Genomic DNA, 18786 nt, shown 5'->3' on the forward strand with positions numbered 1-18786 from the left:
GGCGGGACACTGAATGGGCTCAGCCTGTTTCCCAGTATCAGCTCAAGCTCGCGGGCGGTCAGGCCTCTCTGCTCAATCTCAGCTCTGCTCTCTGTTTGCTCAGCAGACAGGTTCAGTGCTGCCTGTCCTGTGTTAGCAGCTCCACTCTCTGTTACAATGTTTAACTGGATGCCTCTAGCACACCTCCTGCAGCTGTAGAGTTATCTCCTACTGCCGAGTCTGACCCGTATCAACTCTGTCGCCTGAGCTTCTCACATGATGTCCATAAGCAGCAGCGTATTGTTTGTTAACCGTGGCAAAGTACAACAATACAGCTCTGTAGCTATACACCGTACCCGTCATCGGAGCCTCACGCAGTTCTGAGACCATACCTGCTGACCGGGGACCAGGTTATCTCTCTGGCTTGCAGCCGTTTATGTCCAGGTTTTTTTAGCTTTAGTGGTGCCTTGTGGTTAACATAGTGATTCCTCCTTGACTCGGGCAGAGAGTGTGGCTGCTCGGCTCTCCCCCCTGGGAGCAACGGAAACATTCCCCGGGAGGAATTCGCCTCAGGAGTCTCTTGATCTACTGTTATAAATACACTATACAGTAAACACGGCAACGTCCCGGCAAGCTTGCACAATGGGTTCTGCAGAGGTCGAAAGGGAGCTTTGAAGCCTGCTCTCCGTTCCTGCAGGAAAGTGGAGCCACGGCCGGGTTCTGGTCCCGCTCAGTGTCTTGAAAGGGAAAACTTTCCACGAACGCCTCCATCTCTGAGCTCGTCTGTCCAGTTCACTGCGCGCTGTGTGCCGTTACGTGAGTGGTAGCGGCGAGGCCTGATTTGGCAAAGGCTCAGCAACATCTCCGTCAGTGAACTAATCCGGGATTTAGCCGATCGGAAACTCGACGAGCGGGGCTGGGGGCCTATGGCCACCCCCCGCTGCTTCCCCTTCTCCTCTGCACACAGCCTTCAACCGGTCAGACACAGACTTTGCAGCGTGCTGAGACATTTGCATCTCCAAAAGCATCACACACTTGAGGCAGGCTTTGAAACAAATTGAAAAAAAAAAAAAAAAAAAAAAATCATAACCATGGCAGGAAATGAACTCCACTGGTAAACTGTTGTTGTCTCAGGCTGGTGAGTTTGTGTCCTCTTCAGCCTCTTTGGCAGGTGACCAGCGATTGTTTGGAAATCCTATTCTGTCTGGCCGGATGGTGTTTGTTGGGCTATACCGGCTACTACGGCTGAGTGAATTGAAATAACATGTCTTGCTTAAACCCAACAAACCGACCCACAAATAAATCTTTACGACAAGACCGTGGAAAGTGTGTCCACTGTCCATACATGCTCGGCAACTGATAATCTAACAAAGAGCGGTCTATACGGCTCCCACGTGAGAAGAAGACCAGCACACACACTTGCTTGCAAAACAAAAACACTGCTACGGACATGACACACACAGGGTTTGACATGGCAAGAGCAAATTCAGTTAGGGAGATCGTTCGTTGTGGGTCTGTGCAGCTTAATTGGGTGTCTTGCAGATTAAGGTAGCTTTATAGAGCCACATGCCAACAACATCACTGTCAGCACACTGGCTCATGGATGAACTGTAGCACAGCTATTTGAAATCCAAGCCAGCACATTTAGACTTACAAATACAGACTTGACAAAAAAGTGACATCTTACCTCTTTTCTACACTTCCCAAAATGCCCAGCTTGAAGGCATCTCCAGGGTTTACAGGCTCCAGTGGCATAATCATAATAAGCTCTTCCATGCAATACATTTACACGCCTCATCTATATCTACGCACAAATTACTGCAAAACAAAAACTACCCAAAAACATTCCTGAGAGGCTCAAGCTGCATCGATTCTCCGTAAGATGACAGCATTCAGTGTCATAATTGCATAATGCGAGAGCATGCCCCTCTGATCAGTGAAGCCCATTAGTCCAGGCTCGATGTGGATGAGCAGATCACTGCAACACAGCCTTTTACAACCAGAGCTGATGATAAAAGAGGGGACTGCCCTGTCAATCAGTAACCATACTGTAACAGGTTGTGATGTGTGACAAGCTGTAGGAGCTAGATACATACTATGTCATTTTGAATAAGTTATAACAGGAGGTTATCAAGCACATGCTCTCAACAAAATAGCCGGCTACAACCCTTGGTTAAGTTTCACAATCGTATATTTCTGGCAACTTTACAATGTTTGAGCCAAACTAGCCAAAATGGTGAAACAGCTCTCACAACACAGCACGGTCTGGCTGATGCAACTATGTGGCAACATTAAGTGCCGACAGGAACAAGCTAACACAGTGGTTCCCTAACAAGGGCCAAGGATGCCCCAGGGTCCCATACAAGGCAGCAGCATGCTCCTCCAAGAATAAAGAGTAACTTTAAATGTACAAGCGAGTGAGCTGTAAAAGAGTTAACAATGTGCAATCCCACACAGGTTTCCTCATCAACAGAACATTTAGGAACATTCACAATTAGCACAGAACATTTCCGAGATCAGTCTCTTGCTTGTAGCTCATCACAGAGGAGCTGATGGTCTGTCAACAGAGCTGTTCACTGACATGAAACACCACTATCATACATCCCACGAGAATAATGGCTCAATTTCTTGTTTTTTGTGTTATTGAAATACTTTTAATTGCTACAGATAAACCTCCTGGTCGTCCCACTTGGGTTCCCTGTGTTTCCGTCAGTGGACTGGACACATCTCCAGGACCCCGCTGTCAAACTTGTTTGGCTAGCTAACGACAGCTAACATTAGCAAGAAGCATCCTACAGGAAGTCCTCCACTTTCCCCCTCACCATAACCCTAGTAACCTCCCGGTTGTCTGAAACTAACCAACTCACTTAGTATTCCTCCGCACATCAATACTGAGTGAGTTGGTTAGTTCCAGATAAAATACGGTACTTTTTTCAGACTAGTTGGTTGACCGAAAAAAATGTGTATCGTACACTTTAGCGGGTGTATTATTTAAGTTAGTGACGGGACTTCTCGAGTCAAGTAACGGCGCTTTCTATTATCCATCGCGGTAACGGCGTTGATTACTCGTTAACGTTACTGAAAAAAGTAGCGCCGTTACTCCCATCACTGACAACCAGAGCATTTTAACGGAACTAACAGGCGGAGCGTGCACAATGAACTCTAATTCCTGATGTTTAGTTAGAGCTAACTGTTAAACGCTCGCATCTTCGTGTACCGTTTCTCTAACATTACACCTGGTCAGTTCCGACCTATGGTTCCGACCCAAAACTAGTGATAGCACCGAGCTAAAGGCTAACACTCCGAGCTAACTGCACTCACGAACCCAGTGAACCCAGGTCTAGTTAAAGTGTATTGTACAATTTCAAGCAGAGACGGTTACAGTAGATTAAAATAGGGACGTACATGCTACAGGAGCTCGTATTACCGACCCCTGACTAGCATGGCTGTCACAGGGACACTGTGGGAATGGGTCGTGGCTTTAGCTAATATGGTTATCAAAAACAAATACAAGGCTAAAGTTAGCCTGTCTGTCACTGTTAAGGTTGTGGTGTGCGGGGCTTTTATCTGATTTTATGAGAACAAATATGAGATGTGTAAACCCAGGCAGCTGTAGCCTCCGTGCTACCACCATAACAGCGGCTCTGTTGCCACATTACGGGCTGATTAAACAATCCAGAGGCTCCCACGCTTCCCAACGCCGTGAAGCTAACTTCCACAGCGCAGCTAACTCTAGCTACCGTTCCCACACTTGCCTGGACAAACTTCAGAGATCCTCGAGTGTAGTAGCTGTTGTTGTTGTCGACGTCCTCCCGGGTGAACAGACGAGTGGCCGCCGTGTTATTCCTTTTGTTTTGAAAAACAGGCTAAATGCTAACTCGTATGCCCCCCCCTCCCCTCCGCACACTGATGCTGACATGCAGTAGGAAGCGTTTCAAACCTACTGGTTGTCAAGTCCCCACAGAGACCTCTCCACTCCGACCTCTCACCCCGCAGAGCGAGGCGCGGGGGGAGAGCGACACCTAGCGGCACAGACGGCTCTGCTCTGGGGCAAGCCTACCAATTCACTCCATTAACCGTTACATTTCCAATAATCGTGAACAAAACGCACCTGAATCGCTTTTGAGCATCATCATGATCTCAGTTGTACCTAATTAATATGCAAACATACACAGAAAGTGATACCAAAATAATTTAATCAGACCATAGGCCTACTCATAATTAATTATTTGTGGTGTATGCATGCAAATTACTGGTATAGATTATTCTTGGCAAGGCAAGGCAATTTTATTTGTATAGCCCATTTTTACAGTTTGGCTCAAAGCGCTTTAGAGCATCATAAGAACATCCTCTGTGGCTTAGACCCTCACACCTACTGAGGAAAAACTCCCAAGAAAACCCTTTTAACAGGGAAAACTTCTTGAAAAACAGATCAAATTAAAGGTCCAGTGTGTAAAATGGAGGGAAACCCGTGATATCTAGCGTTCAGATTATAGATTTCAGCGCTCATTTTATGGTATATGTCTGCTGTTTCATACTCCTTCTTCCATGGTTTTATTTATTTAACGAGAAACTTGCGAAATGTGCTCTCTGGCTGGCTGGATTTTACGTTTGGCTGCTGTAGCCTACAAAAGGCCCTTGCTATATGTACAGTATATGTAAAAAAAAAAATAGTTATAAGGCTGAAAACCAAACACATTTTCTTTTATAACAATTACACTTACCGATATATTCATGGGTAGTATATTCAGATTTTGCCAATAAAGCATGCCAATTATTACACACTGGACCTTTGCTTACTAGCCCATTAATCAATCCAAGATATTTGTACCAACACATATTGAAATCATCAGTTTGAGCTTGTTATCGTAAAAGGGTTGAAAGTGTGTTTGAGGAAAACAGTGCTCTCTCATTAATATGCAAATGTATGTAGCAAAGTACTTCAAAATGTCGTCAGATTGGAAAAGTGTAAGCATGAAGCATCTACCGAGAGTGCTGCATACCATGTACTGTGATAGTAGCAAATAAAGAGCGAGAAGGTCAGAGTACATTCAGAGTTATTCGTCACCACACAAAAATTAATTGATCCACTTCTTTTATTTGAAATGGGGAAAAAAAAAAGAAAACATCTGGGAAGCGTGGAGCGGTGCCGATCAGCTGGCAGGATCGGCGTGTCCTTCCTCCAGAGTCTGGAGTACAGTCTGGGTCACTGACACTAGCAACCAGCCAAACATTGAGCTGGGCTAATAGCTGGCCAACAAACTAATATTTGTTTTGTTTGGCAGAACAGCGGCATCACTTCAGTTCAGTCTGTTGTCATGTGTTGAATAGACAAAAAAAAAACCCTACACATGAGGACGTTGAAGGCTGCAACTAGAGAACAGCGCTGGATGTCCCCCGAGCAAAGAAGGAGGCTCCTTTATCATGGACTTTATACTGAAAGAGTTTCTTCTGTGTGTTCTGACCATCACCTTGTCTCCTCCTCCAACACACCTCCACCTGAAAACAAAGGAATAATTTATGTTTACTTACATGTTTATAGGCAGATTTCACCATTCCATTGTGTTTTGTACAAAAATATAGAAGTAATATAGTATATATATACACTATACATGGGGGGCAACCGCCATTCCGACATCCCACCAGTCATTCTGACAATTTTTGCCTCCTATGGTCGGAATGACGGTATTTTTTTCTTTTTTTAAACATCCTGCCTTTCCGACAATTCCTTTAAAAGCGTATTTTTTTCCCCAAAAGATTTTGCACTGGTTGGGTTTAGGCAATAACGAAAAGAATTGGTTAAAGCAGAAGTAAGCGGAATATTTGTGTTAATATAAGTCTTAAATAGTTCTATCTTCCGACAGCAATCACTTCTATAGAGTGTTTGGTCTGAAACACGGGTCTGTCAGTCACTCTGCTCTGCTGTAAGCCGAGGAGAAAACTTTCCTTGTATCCTACAACCTTTATCCAATGAGGAGAGAACGGCATAAAGGGGCGGTCCTCTCTGTGTGTGCAGCCAAGGGATGCGCGTGAATGTGGTCAGTGGCGCCGCCAGGATTCAATTTCAATGTACGCACAGAAACGGCAAACAACAATTTTTTTTTTCGAGGGGGGGGGGGGGGTTGCTGTGCTTATCATGCCACGTAGCAATGGGACATGTCGCTCACCTACTGCACAACTGAAAATATTGTTGCGACCCCGCAGTAATGTTGTTGTTATGATGTTTGAGTTGTGTGATTTCTGACTGACTGTGAATGTGTACGGGCAGGTAGCAGGTATGGTTGGATGAGAAACTGAGGGGCCGGGGTGAGTGTGAGGAAGACCTGTTTGTGTGTGTGTGTGAGGAAGAGCAGAGGAGGAAGTGAGAGCTGTCAGATAAGTTTGTGTTATGTTGATGTAGTTACCTCGGGTCGGACGCTACAATATCAATAACAACATGTGCTTAATAGACGTCGGACGCGAAATAGCCGCGGAGCGGAGCAGTTTCCTTTCGGTCCCGTTAACAGATTGTGCCAGATGCGCCAGAGCGCGCGCCTCTGTGCCAGGCTCGCACTCTGCAGCGGTTTGTGTTTGTTCATCTTAACAGAGCGCGTGAGAGATTAACACACACATTCACACAGGCTGAACACACATACGGGCTACACATACCCACAGACACACAGCTGATGGGCCGAGGCTCCCCCAGTGGGTGCTCAACCTGGAATCGGCGCCTATGAGTCCATAATCGCGGTGCAGACGAGTGAGTTTGGAGCTAGAGAGGAGAGACCTTCATTATCGCTGCTCTGCTGCGTGTTTGTGATCGTGGGTTTGGATCTCTTTTTTTTTTTTTCAAATGCCTGGAAAAGGCTCAACTGTCTTTTTGACATTTCTATACTGGACCGGGCGTAATCATCACATAGCAGTAGTGTAAATAGGCGCCAGAAATAAAAATGGGACAGATGACATGACGTAAACGACAATCTCTGGCTTTTACGTTAGGCTTCCAGTGATTGGTTTAACAATCAATGAACTCAGCACGTTTAGCCTGTTACAAACAACAAGCGTCTTTATCACACCCCCTCAAAATAAACAAAATTGCTTCTTTTTTTTTCACCAATGAAGAAAATTGTACGCACAGTGCGTACAGGATTCCGGCTGGCGGCGCCACTGAATGTGGTGACGTAGGGACGAGGGCGGGGACTGCTAACTCCATCGGCTGACAAGAAGTTAGCCAAAACGACCGGATCGCTTACTTCTACTTTACGTTTAGTAAAAAGAGCAGGTAGAGGCTAGACAGGCAGACTAGTCCCTGTCTGCGCTCTGCTGCGTAATTATGCACAACCATGTGGGTATTCCTCTATCAGCATGTCTTAAAGAAGGGAGGCACTTGTTGAGTAACGCACATTTCCTTATATTGAAAGCCTTGTCGGAATGGTGGGACGTTCGCATGTCGGAATAGCGGTATGTCGGAATGGTGGTCTGTCTAAATGGTGGGATGTCGGAATGACAGCATGTAACCACTATACATTATACTTTATACTTAATACTACTGTTTTCAAGCACAATTGTAATTTCTAAGCTCAAATTTTTCCAGACTGGGTCTTGTAGTACTTGCACCACTGGCAGTGTCTGTGCAATGTTGAAAAATGTAGGATCAATCACAGTCAGACACACTGCTGAAATACACGCACCTGCCCGTGTATGTCCCTACAGTAGCCGGTTGGGAGACCCTGTACATGAAGGGTGAGACTACACTGGTGGGTCAGGCCCTTGAGGAGCTGCTCTGAGCCTTCATCATCTTCTTCCTCCCCATCACAGCGCACCAGCATCACCATGTTGCCCTGCAGTCGGAGTCAACAGAAATCCTGTGTGAACTGTGCCCTGTTCATACCGCAAAGTTGATGCTCAGTAGGAAATATGGTATATGTATGACTTAATTCAAATCTAATTCAGAAATGTGAAGACATATCGGCCTGTACAGTAAATTGCAGCTTTAACTGCTATTTGGCGGCAGGAATCTAACCTGCAGCTGGGAGCAGACTGTGGCTCGGCAGTAGTGGCTGAAGTCCAACACGGCTCCAGCGCTCATTCCCAGGCTCAGCAGTACACTGAGGTCGTCCACCAGCAGCACCGGGGGTCCCCACTCTTCTGCCCCCTCCTCACCACTGCTTGAACTGCTAAGACTGGACCGGACAAACTCATACAAACGCCTCAGGCTGACTGTAGGATCCCTGAACGTGGAGATAATAAGAAACAGGCAATAAGAAAAGGAAAACCGGGTAAAAAACATGGATATATTATTGTTGTATTTGGTAACAGAAGAATATTACTTGTTGATAATGAGGTGTAGTGGTAACAAGGTGATAGCATGATGATCAAGATGTATAGATGTCAAACAAAAACAAAGGTGTCAATGAAACGATATCATACAATCAAAAAGAAAAAATGTTTTTTTTTTTTTGTTGTACCTGAGGAAGTCCATAGCTTGACTTCCTGTAGTGGGTTCATGAGGAATCAAAACAGACAACGACTCCGTCAGTCCTTCAAGAAATACCAGCTGACCTTTCTCCTTCGCTTGTGCAAGACTCACACCCTGAAAACACACCATACACACAGATCTTAAATGTTTCTGTGATCTAATGCAAGCTAATCGCTGATTGTGATATAAATTATTGCAGTTATTCAAATCAAGTCAAATGTTCTTCAGTTGACACAGGTCCACTGTTCCTGTAGCTATGAGACAAAGTGTCACATATTTATTCGTCAAGTGTGCAAAATAAAGATCTGCTAAAATATATGTTTTCTACCCAGTGCATGACTTTACAAATATCCAACTTTAGAGCCAAATTTTCATGAAGAAAAACCCTGATAATATTTGCTGGGACCCCAAAATACAAGGTAGAGGTAGAACATTTTATATTTTGTACAGTTATTTTATTATATTTATCTATTTTGTCTCATCTTTTAGTAGAAAGTACACTGAGACCTGGGAAACACAAAGTGGTATGAATGACAATAAAACTAGTCTGAACATTTAGAAAAATTGAAATAGAGGGGATTGCACAATATAATTCAGGTAACAGTTAAATAACAACATTCAAATAGCACTACCGTCATGCATAATGATCAGTGTCTCACCAGTCTCTGGCTGATTGCATTGTAGTGACTGAAGGACTGCACCAGACCCAGGAAACACACTTTGCAACGCGCTGTGACAGAAAACACAAACATCAGCTGCTGTTCAGACCAAAACGAGAGTCTGACTTGTTAACTGGTGTTAACAAACTCACCTCGTAGGTAAAACGAGAGGAAGTGGTGAATAAGGAAAGAGGCATCACTCCGTCTGTCTGACAATAAGATGAATTCTCCCTGTAGGTTCATACAAACATCATTAGAAAAACATAGGCTAAATGTTGTCATTATGTGTTTGCAGGCTGTACAGCTGCTACAGCTCGTAGCTAATACAACAGGGACTCACGCGTATTTTACCTGTTAGCTGACAAAAGAGTGAGTTACATCTTAATAAAACAACGCGTAATGTTACAGTATCCAGGCTGGGAGGTTTCCAGATGTCATCATTACCTGTGTGAGGCTGTCTGGAGCGGCGCTCAGGATGCTGTTGAGCTCTGTGTACATGGCTAACCCCACTGTATATAACACAAGCTAAACGGTCTATAAACGAGCTGTAACAACCTGGTTAGGAGGCTTTACGTCCAAAGCTTGTATTGGGAATTCATGGGTATAACTGTACCGTAGTGTATCCCACTTTAAATAGTAGTAGTAGTAGTCTAATAGCTTTTTAGTCTGCTAACTGCCTGTTATGCTAACGTCAGGTAGCGTGCTTTGAGCAAAGAGCTGAAATTAAACAAGAGGTCTCACTCCCCACCTATTTTGTCTGGCAGTAAGAAAAAACGGTCCTTGGTAAGTCTTACTCGTTAGAAACTGTTTAAAGCTGGATATACTCTTATACTCGAAAATTATTGATCCTGTTTTAATCACAGTGGAAAGTTATGGGTTTGAAATCGATTTTGTTTTTGGAAAGGCAACCATTCAGGTCTGTGACAAATTGGTATCCATGGCGACAGATACAGGCACATCAACGCAACTGCCTGCATAGACAATCTTTGCTAAGCGCATGGCGACTCCTTCGTTGTTTCAATCCTTGTCGCTTTTCAGACAGTGCCTCCTGTTGGTAGGACTGTGTTAATGACTTACATTTTCATTAAATTATACCTCAGAGATACTAGATGTCAGATTAAATCAAATTCTTGTTTAGGGTTATATAATGCCCTAAAATTAATAAAACATTTTCCTGTCATTTTACCATCATAAACTATCAGGCTACTTCTACTCATTAATCTGCCTGTTACCATTCTCTGCAAAAACCATCTCGTTGTCTGAAGACATGTTAAACTTATTCACACTACTTTTCCTTTTCAGAGATATTAATAAGTGATGTATAGTGCTGAGGTAGAGCAGAAATCCCATTTTTTAATCTAGGCTATCTGTTTAAGAGAGGATGGCTTTCATCCTCCAGCATTCTCCATCTGCACAAAACTGCTCAAGTTTTATTAGATTAGTAGAATTATTTTGGAGATTTTGGAGAAAACAAACCTAAAAGTTCATAAATAATCATACTTACATTTGAAAAAGGGACGCCAGTGTCCTAGTTAGCGCAGGAGAATCTGCAACTCTAATTTATGCATCTAGCAAGTGTCTGCAGCACTTTTTTTCTTCTTCATCCAATTTAAATCTGCTTCAAGCTCAGAATTCTGAACCTTAACCAAGGCATATTTTGCAGATTTGCAGTCGGGAATCACCAACCTTGGTTATATCTTCAAAACGTTTCTGTTTATGACAAAATAGGGTCTTTTTAAACCCGAGTGGAATCAGAATCAAGTAGGCTGTTTATGAAGATGCCCTCAAACTGTCTCTGGATGCTTTCATGTTGAATTTCTGCCTCCTTTTCCAATGCATGAACATTGGTAATGCATGAGTCATATTTTATGTCATTTTCCACGTGTATAATAAAGAATATCTAAATCCAACAGCAGTGACATTAAACACATCATCTGCTGAGGTCACTGATTCAAATGCATTCATGAGACACCTGTTGTGATATGAATATTTCATCACCTCCACGCTGCTGATCACTGTCAACAAAATGTGTCTCTCTGGGACACAAGTCCTGCACACATTTCTTGTGAGTGATGAAATTCAGCCTGCCTCATGTTAGTCATCCATCTTACACTCATGGTTCACACAGAACAGCACAGCTGACTGTAACACTAGTAAAATGGGAGATAGAAAAATTATCATCTGATCACTGTTGAAAATCAGCAGATGGCAGTGTGTAGCTCTCCAACGCCTCGTCATCAAAAGCATCCAGAAGGTAAATGCAATGAATCTGCAGTTTAGTCTTTAAGCATGTTTGATATTGACTTACACAGGCTGCACTTTCTCCTCAAGGTCTCAAACAGCTGGAGCTCAGCTCAGGTCCCATGTTGGAATAATTACATCTGATTATATCCTGTCTATGTGCTGAAGCAGGTGTTGTGGTCCAGTCACCAAACGCTGCAAAAAGTCCAAGGAAAGAAAAGAAGCCATACACATTTACCTGTGTTGTATCTAAAGCTGTCAGACAAGCAGTTGACTCAACATACTGAAATCCAGAGGAGACATTAAACCTGCATTTATTAATTTTTCTGACTGCTTGGAGCCAGAAGAACAAGCTGTAGCTACATCAACATGAGGTTGTTATGCCAGCAAACCCCATACAGAAGTACAGAAAAAAAAATCTATATGCATATTGTACATTTTTCTTTTTAATTTCCACATTCATTGTGATGTATATCCATATTCTGAGAATTTTGGAACCCACCGTTTATAATATCAACATATATTAACCGTCTTTATGATGAATAGGCTATATATTCATGTAACATATGTCTACAATAAAAGCAAACACAGACCTGCACAGGCATATAATTGTATGGGTTAGACACTTATGTCAATATGTGGAATTGGTCCAATATAGATTCTCTGTATAATATTTACATTTGTGCTTTAATTTCATTTAAATATGTCAGAAATTGAATATATGGACATATATTACATTTTTGTGCAGGAGTGTATGATTCTTTCTTCTGTCTACACAGGTCTACACAAAACTAAACAGACAGGGAGAATATCTGACTCTTTGGCTTCTAAATGCTTCACTTAATTCTCCATTTACTTGCTTTTGTTTTTCTGTTGTGATTAAACCAGCTGCTGAACATGTTTCTGACAGAAGAGGGTTTGTCATTACAAGTGACACCTGTCATATTCCACTTATATTCACTATTATTATCCACTTATTCATCCATCCATCCATCCAAGAGTAAGCCAATCCCAGGGAGGGTTAGCACATGGGAGAACATGCAGTGCTAACCACTTCACCACCGTGTCACCTTCATGTTCTGTGTTGAGAAATTCAAGTAACACCTCATCAAAACTAAAGTTGGACTTGAACTCTGCAGCTCTGTCTGTGAGATAGCAGGCACCCAGCTCGGATCAATGAAGTATCATCACATGGTTTTATATTCTACACATGCATAAGCTGCACGTACATCAGTATTATTTTACAGTACACTGCTGAGTCAGGCGTGAGTGAGTTGACTGCAGCAGGCTCAGAGTACAAACACTGTGTCATGTGAGATGAGTAATTCAGAACAATCCAATGAGCTCTCATTGACTTGTGCGTCTGGCAAACTGCCGACTTGTTTTTGGTGTAATTGTTGGCACAGATACACAAAGAGCATAGAAATGAACAGCTGTGTTCCTGCCTGGGTGAAGGCTGTCAAGAATCTGTCCTGTCATCAAAAGGTCACAGTCTGATTCCTTCAGCCCCTGAAGTGTTCCCGAGATTCAGCACAGTAAATAATACAGTATGATGCAATAATATCGCAAACAAGTGAAAAGGGGACTTTATTTTCTTAACACAAAAGTTTTATATAAAGTTTTTCATTTGTAAACCTCAGTCTCTGTTGTTTTTTCACCATTTAGTTTTGTATTATGTAAATAAACGTAAATTATCATTGTATTATAGAACAATTCAGTTGATCATTAATACATTACATTTTTACTGAAAAATGCAAAAAAAAAAAAAAAAAAACATTTCTTCCTAGAAATTGCTTAAAGGGATAGTACACCCAAAATTGAAATTTCACTCATTATCTACTCACCCTTATGTCGACTAAGGGCTGGGAGAAGTTTCAGAGTTATCCGTGGCTTCTCTGAGTTATAGGGGGTCCAAATCCAAATACCAACATCCAAATACCTCCATGCTTCTCGTATGTAATGTCCGTCTTGTATTGAAGCCCTGAAATGCGAAATTGTCTCGAAAAAATTAAATAAGTCTATTTTTCAAGCTTGTTTATAGCGGAAGCTCCTCTTCCTGGTTCGTCCAATTTGGACAAACCAGGGTCTGTCCTCTTCCCAGTTCGTCCAAATTTGACGAACCGGGAAGAGGAGCTTCGAGAAGCTTCCGCTACAAACAAGCTTGAAATATAGACTTTTTTCTTTTTTTTTGGGACAATTTCGCATTTCAGGGCTTCAATACAAGACGGACGTTACATACGAGCAGCATGGAGGTATTTGGATGTTTTTTGGTGTGTCTTTTTGTTACGAAGACAGTTGGTATCCATTTGCAACCGTTATATGGACATGCACTGCTACGCCGAGACCACTGTAACTCAGAGAAGCCACGGAGGACTCTGAAACTTCTCCCAGCCCTTAGTCCACATGAGGGTAAGTAGATAATGAGTGAAATTTCAATTTTGGGTGAACTATCCCTTTAATGTCATTTACACATTTGAATAAAGAAACAGGCTACCATCATTCATTTTTAGTATACCTTTGTCATGAAACAATTGCAAAAAAAATTGACTGGGAATTTAATTTGAAAATAAATACATAAATGAATAAATAAATAAATCTCTTGTTTTGTCCTGAGCAGGACACCATACATGTAATGTTTCTCAGTTGCTGGTATTACAGTAATTACGTTTTGGGAGTGCACATTTCTGATGACAGAGGAAGCCAGCGGTTGCCTACAACAAAATAGAAGCTTCATCTGAGTCACCTTCCTTGTTGGTCCCATAGAGTGTAGCTATGTTTGTAAAACAGACACTTTAATACCTCTATGTCACATTCCTGCTTTTTGTTTCAACCTGAGATACATAGTATGTTGAACTATGGAAGCAAAAACCCCATAGAAGTTCATGTGAAGTTGAGGTTCCCTGAATAAGAGCTTCTGCTAAAAGGCCGACGAAAACGCAACACGTACATTCACAGAACCAGAATTCAAGATGGCCGCCGGGACGGTGAGATGTGAGGGGAGCGGTTCATCAGGGGGTGTAGGGGTTCCAAGTCCAAGGTCCTGGCAGCTGAAGCTCATTGACTGAGGAAGCGGGCATGGAGCGAGTGCTGCTGGGGCTGCAGACGGAGCACGGGGGTGAGGGAGGGTAATTGTCGTCCGCCCATCGAAGGACTCGTTCCTTGGCTTTGCTGGGGCCGTTGACAGTCTTAGCTCGGGGCCCGTTGGGAGTCTTGGGTTTGGTCTTGGGCACCCTGTAGAGATAGACGTCGTAGTGGGCGAAAGGACCTTTGGAAGGCTTCAGCTTGGGCTTGTTGGCGAGGTGGAGCTCCAAGTCAATGGTCACCTTACGATGTAGGAATAGACTGGTTATTGACATGGAAATGACACACAAGAAGTTCAACCAATACTCATAACGCACAAATTGCTGCATACAGTATTTGTTCTTGTTCCTGCACCAAAATTGCTGTTGTACCACGACTAACCTAGCCCGAATAATGCCATCTTCAATAATACACTGCTTAAAAGTAAACTGTTTGGTGCAAGAAGGGACCAGCACAAGACGGTGCTTTGGGATGATGCCATTAATGAGACCACCACAAACTAGCTCACATACTGTGACCTTTGTGCTCTTGGGGGTCAGGCCCTCAGGGGTTAGGGATGGTGATCCAACCTGACTGGCTTGCAGATGATGAAAACTTCATAAAAAAATCATCTCAACAGTTTAAGCTACACTCTAAAGGAGTGTGTGGAGGCTATTAAACTGCTTTTAACATTAATGGCACCTTTGTGCTTCATTATCTGTTAACTGCCAGTGGTGGAAAAGACCTAATGGAGCATCAGAAGGAAGTGAGGACGTGTTCAAACAAATCTAAAGCCACTTCACTGAGCAGATGTCGAGCTATTTGCTAGTGTTGGGAACGGCAGTTCTTCTGAGAGTAGGTTACTGAGTCACTACAATCAGTTCATTAAAAAGATTTGTTCAAAAAACCCATTCACCGAATTCACAATTCACCATTCATTATTATTATTATTATTATTATTATTATTATTAAAACGACATGATCTTTATCTAGGCCTACTTTGTCTAGTAGATGACACATTTTGCAAATATACTGTGTCATTCGCGAACGTATTGGTGAGTCGCTTGTACACAGTGAATGTACCACAGTGAACGCGAGCCCTCAGCTCATGTGCAGTACGTTCACTGAATGTACTACACATACTTTCACTAGCAACAAAGCAGCACGTTGACGAACGACACAACACTACGTTGAGTGGTACGTTCATTGAGGGAGGGCAACCTCCATTCCGACATCCCACCAGTCTGACATAGACCTCTAATTGTCTAAATGGCAACACTTCATTTTCTATCAAATGTCCCGTCATTCCGACAATTTTTTCCTCCTATGGTCGGAATGACGGTATTTCTTTTTCTTTTTCTAATCATCCTGCCTTTCCGACAATTCCTTGGTTGGGTTTAGGCAATGAAGAAAGAAGTTGGTTAAGTTTAGTAAAAAGAGCAGGTAGAGGCTAGACAGGCAGACTAGTCCCTGTCTGCGCTCTGCTGCCTAATTACACACAACCATGTGGGTATTCCTCTATCAGCATGTCTTAAAGAAGCGAGTCACCTGTTGAGTAACGCACATTTCCTTATATTGAAAGCCTTGTCAGAATGGTGGGACGTTCGCATGTCGGAATAGCGGTACATCGGAATGGTGGTCTGTCTAAATGGTGGGATTGACAGCATGTATCCCGTTCAGTGAACGTGAGCCCTCAGCCCTGAGTGACAGTAGGCTACGTTCAGTGAACATATCACTGAACATGAACCGTTCCCTCGCAATGAGAGTCTCCGCCGCCAGATTCACAAGTAATTCAATGATTCACGGACCACGGCAGTTCCACTGTCGCCCTGCACGCTCGCTGCTGAGCTCAACTACTGAACTGAGAGAAGAACGAATCAGGTCAGGAAGTGATTGCATTCAGTTCTTTCACTCAAACAATTCATTCCTTTGAACAAAACGTTCACGAACGGATGAGACAGCACTACTATTTGCTGTAGATGAAGGTATTGAGCCACCCCAGCTATGATCAGTATTGATGTAAACAGGTGAACCCACTCATTCTCAGTCTCTTGGAGCACAGATGCTGTGGACACACCTGTCACCTGCCCAGTACAGTGCTGTTAAACTAAAACATTGTGGCAACACACTGCAGTCAGGAATGAAATGAGACACAGCCCTGGAACAAGTTTTAAAAACACCTACATTTGGTGTAAAATGGGCATTCCAGGAAAAAGGGTTAAAGGAGTTCAGAAATGGCCGTTTGTCCTGAGTTTCCACGAGTTGCCACACGAGTTTACCCGAGTAAGGAAAACAAATTTGATTGGTCGTTATCGAGCGGGCGGGATATTCAATGTTTGGGGCGGGACCGAGCTCAGTGTGTGTGTCTCAGATGTTTGATTGACAGATGACGGATCCAATATCAGTGGCTGATGAATCGTGAGCAACATGACGCATAATTTGTGCGCCTGCATTATCCAATGTGAAAAAAAACTACCCCACTTTCATCCCGGATTTACTTGAAAATAGAATTTTGCACAAAGTTTGGCCTACATCGTCTGATAGATGAGTTATTACACTAATGTTAGGACCCACAGTGGAATCAAAATCAATTTTCTTTTCTGGACACCTTTAACCAAAGTCATTAGGTCATGGCCACATCAATCCCTTCGCCCTGGGGTCAGTGCCATCACGCTGCCCTGCTGCCAAACCGGCCGTTCATTCACACACAGTGCAGGACAGGGGTTGGCGTGGAGGAGTGTGTGTGGTAGCGGTAGCGGTGGTTTGTGGTGGTGGGGGTTGTGGTTGTGGTTGTTACTCTGCTTTATGACTGGTAATGTATCGCTAGATTTCCATCAGAAAAGAAGCCAAGGGGTGCTGTTCTGATCAGCAGCATTCCTCAGAGCCTCATTAGTAAACTAGACGGTGCCAGAGCGATTCATTTAACCCCCCCTCACCCCCCACCCCCTCGCTCCTCTCCTCTTTCCTTTTGGTTTCAATCCCTTCTTTTCAGGCGGCTTTGTAAGGCACACTGTGTGCTTGTGTGCGTGCATGCATGTAAATCTAATTTAAGTGCACTTGTGTGGTTTTTCCTTTGTGTGTCCATGTATATGTGTCATTGTGCATCCTGTTTTTTTTTCTCAGTGTGTATTTTTTTGTGCATATAAATCCATATGTCCTGTATGTTTTATGTTCATCCAAGCATCTCATATGTGTGTTTCTGTGTTTCTGTGTGTGTATTTGCATGTACATGTGCATGCCCCCATCATGCACTACTACTGTGTGTGCGCCTGTGTCAGCCAATCAGGACGGCTCCTTCAGGATCCTAACACCATCATTCCACCACATCCTCAGCCAATCACAGGCAGCTGATGAATCCCATAGTCCCAGCAGGTTTGACTTGGAACAGGAGAGAGAGAGAGAGAGAGAGAGAGAGAGAGAGCGAGCGAGAGAAAGAAAATCTTGACTCGCCTTCACATGTTCTCTGTTTTCCGTTTGTTTTTTTTCCTGCACCCCCTCCTTCTACCCTCAGTACCCTCCATTATACCCCAGAGAGCACTTGTTCTCTTTCTCTGTCAGGATGGCAGCTGATGGATGAAGTGAAAGTAACTCTTCACATTTACTCAAACCCTGTGTAGTATGATTGTGAGGGTTTTGTGTTTTCTCTCTCCACTCTTTTTTTTTTAAACATCTACTACACCATGTACTGAGACTATGTGGTCATATTAAATGGGACAGAATAAATATTTCCTATTCAAGGCTTGTTTCTTGTAAAACACTAAAAAAAAGAAATTTTCTAGCAATTTCCAAGCTGTGATAAAGTGTCAGCAGACTCTGCCTCACTAGGACTGACACTGAAAATGACCCTTCCTGGGCTAATTTTGAAGAATGTCTATTTCAAATTTCAGCATTTAACAATTTTCTTGCTGCTGTTCTGTCTATTTCTGTTATGAGCATAAATCTTTCTTTTCCTGGTCTTCTATAGAGGGATGTGGAGATTGAAAAGTGGCTGATGGTATGCCAGTAGTGGTTTTGTAACTACAGCCACTGGGTCGTTTTTCTCATCCATAGACGTGTATGGTTTTTGAAATGACTTTTTTTTTTGTGTGATTCCCACTCTTATGATTCATATGTTAGGCAGCCTTTGTTAGCCTATAGCCACCATAGCAAGTTGCTGAATGACTGAAATGCATATTGACCATAATGTAATAATGTAATTGCATAAAACTGTGGAGCATATTAACCAGCCATATGAAGGGTCGGGAGTAACTGGGTCGCTATCATCGGCATAAGCCACTCCACCACTGGTGACCTTCATCAGCCACTTTATAAACACAACACTGACATATCATCAGGTGGCAGGATTAGCATTCATTTACAGTCATGTTTCTGGTTACATCCTGCTGAGTG

The 18786-nt window shown here is 43.0% G+C and overlaps 2 protein-coding genes across 3 annotated transcripts in view; both read right to left on the minus strand.

The window, feature by feature from the left end:
* scap (SREBF chaperone) overlaps positions 1 to 3887 on the minus strand; it is a 56886-nt gene extending 52999 nt beyond the window's left edge. Inside the window, exon 1 of one of the 2 annotated variants that reach the window (XM_083990442.1) lies at positions 3735 to 3887. Coding sequence is in view for 1 of the 2 variants with exons in the window: in XM_083990441.1 (XP_083846567.1) it covers positions 1667 to 1764 (98 nt within the window). In the remaining variant the exon portion in view is untranslated. Of the gene's footprint in view, positions 1 to 1666; positions 1945 to 3734 lie in introns of those variants that run through there. The other variant, XM_083990441.1, reaches the window with a different exon arrangement.
* A 762-nt stretch (positions 3888 to 4649) lies between these two features.
* elp6 (elongator acetyltransferase complex subunit 6) lies at positions 4650 to 9809 on the minus strand. The gene is made up of 7 exons (XM_083988936.1): positions 9541 to 9809; positions 9249 to 9327; positions 9097 to 9167; positions 8427 to 8551; positions 7982 to 8189; positions 7650 to 7799; positions 4650 to 5478 (listed from the first exon to the last, which is right to left on the minus strand). Exons 1-7 carry the CDS (start codon positions 9592 to 9594, stop codon positions 5353 to 5355), a joined length of 813 nt encoding a protein of 270 aa, XP_083845062.1. The 5' UTR covers positions 9595 to 9809; the 3' UTR covers positions 4650 to 5352.
* Positions 9810 to 18786: the final 8977 nt, after the last annotated feature.

This window comes from Trachurus trachurus (genome assembly GCF_905171665.1).
Source record: "Trachurus trachurus genome assembly, chromosome: 16".
Classification (NCBI taxonomy): domain Eukaryota; kingdom Metazoa; phylum Chordata; class Actinopteri; order Carangiformes; family Carangidae; genus Trachurus; species Trachurus trachurus.